Source organism: Antrostomus carolinensis, unplaced genomic scaffold, assembly GCF_000700745.2.
Source record: "Antrostomus carolinensis isolate BGI_N321 unplaced genomic scaffold, ASM70074v2 scaffold49816, whole genome shotgun sequence".
NCBI classification, from domain to species: Eukaryota; Metazoa; Chordata; class Aves; order Caprimulgiformes; family Caprimulgidae; genus Antrostomus; species Antrostomus carolinensis.
In genome coordinates, this window is record NW_010323473.1 from 1 (window position 1) to 5,479 (window position 5,479).

The 5,479-nt window shown below is 53.1% G+C and overlaps 1 protein-coding gene across 1 annotated transcript; it reads left to right on the forward strand.

Annotated features, from left to right (window-relative positions):
- Positions 1 to 1,015: 1,015 nt before the first annotated feature.
- On the forward strand, positions 1,016 to 5,361 carry LOC104526988 (VIP36-like protein; the record flags this gene model as incomplete). The annotated part of the gene is made up of 4 exons (XM_029085602.1): positions 1,016 to 1,133; positions 2,007 to 2,089; positions 4,809 to 4,841; positions 5,200 to 5,361. Coding segments are annotated over 4 exons (396 nt in total), but the record flags the coding sequence as incomplete, so codon positions are not given.
- Positions 5,362 to 5,479: the final 118 nt, after the last annotated feature.

Genomic DNA, 5,479 nt, shown 5'->3' on the forward strand with positions numbered 1-5,479 from the left:
TGCCCTGTCACGGTGTTTCACTGCCCCTCCTCAGCCCTTTTCCCGGTGAACTCCCCGTGACACCCCAAAAATTCTCATTACACTTCAATTTGGGGTTGAAATCAGTGAGGTTTGTGCACCCCAGGATCCAACCCACTCCACAGTGCTTTGCAAACACCCCACGAGACCAGAACTGACCCATCACACTCAACTTTTATCGCTATAAAATATTGAGGGAGGAGGTTTTTGGTTTAGTTTGGAAGTTTTTTTGGTTCCCGTGACACCCCAAAAATTCTCATTACACTTCAATTTGGGGTTGAAATCAGTGAGGTTTGTGCACCCCAGGATCCAACCCACTCCACAGTGCTTTGCAAACACCCCACGAGACCAGAACTGACCCATCACACTCAACTTTTATCGCTATAAAATATTGAGGGAGGAGGTTTTTGGTTTAGTTTGGAAGTTTTTTTGGTTTAGTTTGGGTTTTTTTTGGTTTAGTTTGGGGTTTTTTTGCTTTTTTGGGGTTTTTTTGATGGATTTACAGCTCCCCACAAACCCTTCTGGTTTCTGAGCGAAGCCACCGGCCAAATTCCCAACGTCACGTGAGGGAATCTCACAAGCTCGTCGTGTTTCGTGCCCGTTAGCGCCGGGAATTTGTTGGTAGCTCAGGAAATAATTGATTGATCAGCAATTAGGAGCTGCTCCTCGGGTTCTGTCTGCTCTCGCTTTTCCCAGGTGCCAGTTACTGGTTTTACTGGAGTCGCTGTTGCCTCAGGATAGTGTGAGCTCAGAATTAGTTCCTTGGCTTTTTATAGCCTCGGATAACGACCGATTCCCTCAGTTTAATGATGTCCCTTGGGATTAATTATCCTTGTTCACATGCAAAATACAGGACAACAGGGTGTGGGAAGAGAAACAGGGAGCAGTGGGTTGATCTGCTGGTGGTGTTGGCTGTGGTGGTCCATCCTCACCAGCCCCTGACCCTCGTGGGTGTGAAGGATGCTCTGATTTCACCCCCTGGCTCTGTCTTTGGCAGCCGTGTTACCTCCGCGACTGGGAGATGCAGGTGCATTTTAAAATCCATGGACAAGGCAAGAAAAACCTGAATGGGGATGGCTTTGCCATCTGGTACACCAAAGATCGCATGCAGCCAGGTAACGTGCCCGTGGTGGGAGGTCACCCTGAGGAATCGCAGTGTTTTGGGGTTTTAGGGCTGGTTTGTTTTCAGCCTGGTGGGTGAAGAGGGAGGAATGGAGTGTGGGGTCGTGCTCTGAGCCTCAGCACCCTGGGTTGGGGGTTTACGGGGGCTCTGGGGGGCTGGAGTCTGCTCAGGGCTAGGTGGAGTTGGGATTTTTTGCCCTAATCTTGAGCTGGGGAGTGTGGGACCTCTGATGCTGGGAGTCAGAGCCTTGAAAAATTGTCTGCAGAGGAAGGTTGATCCTTGGCCAGCGAAGGGGATGGGATTTAATCTCCTTCTCTGACTTCCCTGTCTCAGTACTCGATGAATCACTCCAGGCTGCGCGGAGTTCTGTCGTGCTCAGCTCTGTCTCTGGCCTTTGAAGAGGTGACACAGCTCAGTCCTACAGAAACAGGGGACAAAAGATCTGTCCTTGCTGATCCCCCACTGCAGGGTCTGACCTGGAGCTCCCTGCCACGGTGTCTCTTCCCTCCCTGGAAGTGTTCTCGGCCAGGTTGGATGAGGCTTTGAGCAACCTGGTCTAGTGGAAGGTGTCCCTGCTGCTGGCAGGGGGGTTGGAACTGGATGATCTTTAAGGTCCCTTCCAACCCAAACCAGTCTGGGATTCTGTGATTCTATAATTCTTGACCCTGTCCATCCTCCCAACTTGACTTGTGCTTTAGTTTTGATCCGAGTTACATCACTTGAGGGGAAATCTGCCCTGTGTAGTCTGGAGAACGTCTGCCCTGTTACCTGATACAGAGAACAAGGTGAAGGGACAGGATGACAAACCCTTTACAACGCCTGCCTGGCCTTGTCATCCTTATCCAGAGCTTCTCCTTCCTTCTAGGACCTGTGTTTGGAAGCAAGGATAACTTCCTGGGCCTGGGAGTGTTTGTGGACACCTACCCAAACGAGGAGAAGCAGCAGGAGGTGAGCTGGGAGGGATAAACGGGACGGTGCTGTTGTCAGCTACCCGCCGAGCGTGGCAGGGGCTGTGCCGAGGTTACAGCTCGTGTTACCACAAACACAGCTCTCCACCAGCTCAGTGCCATCTTTTTTGAGCTCTTAAATCAAAGACCAGATGTCACTCAGCTTCCTCTCCTCTGCCTTTCCCCGCCGTATTCTTTGTACTTGGTTTTTCTTCCTAGTGAAGCGATGACTCTTCAGAGAGCTGAAAAGCTACGGGTTGGTTTTGTGATCAGCTTTTACCCAGAGAAAAAACACATTCAGGGCAGGAGAAAACTAACTGATGCCACCAGCTCTGCCTTGTGAGCTCCTGTCATTTCTGGAGTCAGACATCAAGTAGAGATTGAGGTGAAGCCATACCAAGAGCGTGGTCTTTGTAGACCTCGGGTAGAGCGGTACCCAAGCTGCCAGCCCAGACCTGCCTGCGCACCGCGGCTGTTTGGTGGCAGCTGGGTGGCAGGAGGATTTCCCTGCTCTCAGGTTTGCAGCCTGACTGTGCTCTGCCTCTTTGAAAGGTGCCCAGCTAAAAACCTTTGTGTTCCTGCTGTGTCTGGGGTTTGTTTGGGGTTTATTAGAATTCCAGACTGGTTTGGGTTGGAAGGGACCTTAAAGCTCATCCAGTCCCAACCCCCCTGCCATCAGCAGGGACACCTTCCACTAGACCAGGTTGCTCAAAGCCTCATCCAGCCTGGCCGAGAACACTTCCAGGGAGGAGCAGCCACAGCTTCTCTGGCCAACCTGGGACACTGGCTCACCACCCTCACACCAAAGAATTTCTTCCTCACATCCCATCTCCATCTCCCCTCTGCCACTTTCAAGCCATCACCCCTTGTTCTGTCACTCTCTGCCCTTGGCCAAAGTCCCTCCCCACCTTCCTGGAGCCCCTTCAGGTACTGGGAGGCCACTAGAAGGTCTCCCCGGAGCCTTCTCTTCTCCAGGCTCAACAGCCCCAACTCTCTCAGCCTGTCCTCACAGCAGAGCTGCTCCAGCCCTCGCATCATCCTGGTGGTCTCCTCTGGACTTGTTCTGGCTGCTCCAGGTCTTTCTTGTGATGGGGGCTCCAGAACTGGATGCAGTATTCCAGGTGGGGCCTTACGAGAGCGGAGTAGAGGGGGAGAATCCCCTCCCTCGACCTGCTGGCCGTGCTACTGGTGTCTGTTCCTGTGGAGAAGGGAGTGCTGAGGCAATTAAAACTTGAGCCCTTCCCACTCTGATGCTCGAGTTGGTTTCATCACTCCAAAACCAAAGCTGCACGCTTCCTAAATTCTAATTTGCCCTCAAAAATAGCCACTATTTTACCCCAAGACCTTGGCACTAACCCCACTGCCCCACAGAACCCCCTTCACCCCAGGGAGAGAGACAAAAGGGTGCAGTTGGGATGCACCCTGACCTTGGAGCTTCTGAGTAAACGTTGAGTAACCACCAGCTTCTGTTCAAACACCCAGAGCAGCCGGCTGGACTTTGTGCTTGTAAAAGCTTTTCTGAGCCGCCTGGCGCCGTGTTACCCGCGGTGCTTGGGGATTAGCTCGGTGTTGGATGGATCCTGATGATTTGCAGGGTGGCAGTTCTGCTCTTCTGGGGTAAAAGGGCGCTCAATAAATCTTAATTAGAAGAAATAATTAGTGGAATGTGGGTTCCTGGCACGGTCTGTGCCTGGAGAGGGCTGCCCTCCTCCACTCAAACACTGAGGAAGGGAAAAATCACAGAAACCCAGAACTGCCTGGATTGGAAAAGCCCTTTAAGCTCATTGAGTCCATGAACCCAACACTGACCAGTCCCCTATGACTAACCCATGTCCCTCAGCACTGTGTCTACACGACTCTTCAGTCCCTCCAGGGATGGGGACTCCACCACTGCCCTGGGCAACCCCTTCCAATGCCTCAGAACCCTTGCAGCAAAGAAATTCTTCCTCACATCCCATCTCAACTGCCCTGGCCACAACTGGAGCCCATTTCCTCTTGGCCTGTCCCTTGTTCCTTGGTTGAACAGACCCACCCCCACCTCTCTCCACCCTCCTCCAAGGGACTTGGACAGAGCCAGAAGGTCTCCCCTCAGCCTCCTTTTCTCCAGGCTCAACACCCCCAGTTCCCTCAGCCACAAGGGAACTCAGCACACTTGTGCTCCAGACCCTTCCCCAGCTCCGTTCCCTTCTCTGGACACGCTCCAGCACCTCCATGTCCTTCTTGGAGTCAGGGGCCCAACACTGAACCCAGCACTTGAGCTGCAGCCTCACCAGTGATTCCCAGTACAGGAGAGATGGAGAGATGCTGGTTGCTGTAATGCAGTGTGGGTTCACGGCTGCTTTTCTCACTTTTAAAAAGACAAAATAGTGTCTTATTCTTGAGTGAAAAGGGGCAGGTCAGCTGTGGGTCCCTGGGGAGTGATCGTGGCTCATGTGTCCCCTCTTGGGGTGCTGGCTTTTGTGTCAGCAAGCTGCTGTGTGCTGAGGAGGAGGAGGAATGCCCTATGTGGCAATGCTTGAGGTGGCTTTTGCCCTCCGAGACGTGTGTGTCTGCAGCACTGGACAGCTAAACCCCTCTCTGCTTTAGTCTCCGCTGAGCCGATAACGCGCTGAACTTTCTAGGGAGGAAGTTTCCAGGTTGCAGGTTAATACTAAACTCTGGTCTGGTGACCCTCTTGCTTCTGTGCTCTTTCTTGCTTTGCCATAACCCTGGACTGACAGGCTCAGAAGAGGAGATACAGCCCTGGAAATCAGGTACTTGCTCTTGCTGACCTCCCCGTTCCCAAGCTGGTGGGTTGGTTTCACTTTGGCTTACGGTTGAGGAATTCCCTTTTCTGAGCTCCAGAAATCCCTGTGTGAGCTGGGAGACTGCATGGAAACCGGCTCTTCTCCATCCTGGATACCTGGGAGCTGAGGCTGAGCCTGAGGAAGGCTGGGGGATGGAGCGGGATCGTGCTCTTGTCTTGTTGAGGTTCTTGAGGGGAGGAAAAAAAAGGAGTTTGGGATCCATCGGGCTGTTGTGCCTCTTGATCCTGGAGGTGTGCTGGGATGTGTGTCCAGCCAGTAGAGCCAAGAGCAGAAACTCACCCCCAGCCTTTCCCCCCCCTCACAGCGTGTCTTCCCCTACATCTCAGCCATGGTGAACAACGGCTCCCTCACCTACGACCACGACCGGGACGGGCGACCGACGGAGCTGGGGGGCTGCACGGCCATGGTGAGGAACCTCAACCACGACACCTTCCTGGTGATCCGCTACGTGAAGAGGAGACTGACGGTGAGTGCTGCCTGCCAGGGCAGAGCGAGCAGCTTTGAGACTGTTGTCATCAGTGATGGAGTGAAAAACAATGCTTGTCTTCCTCAATGCTGGTGGGAAGAAGCCAGAGAGTGGTGGT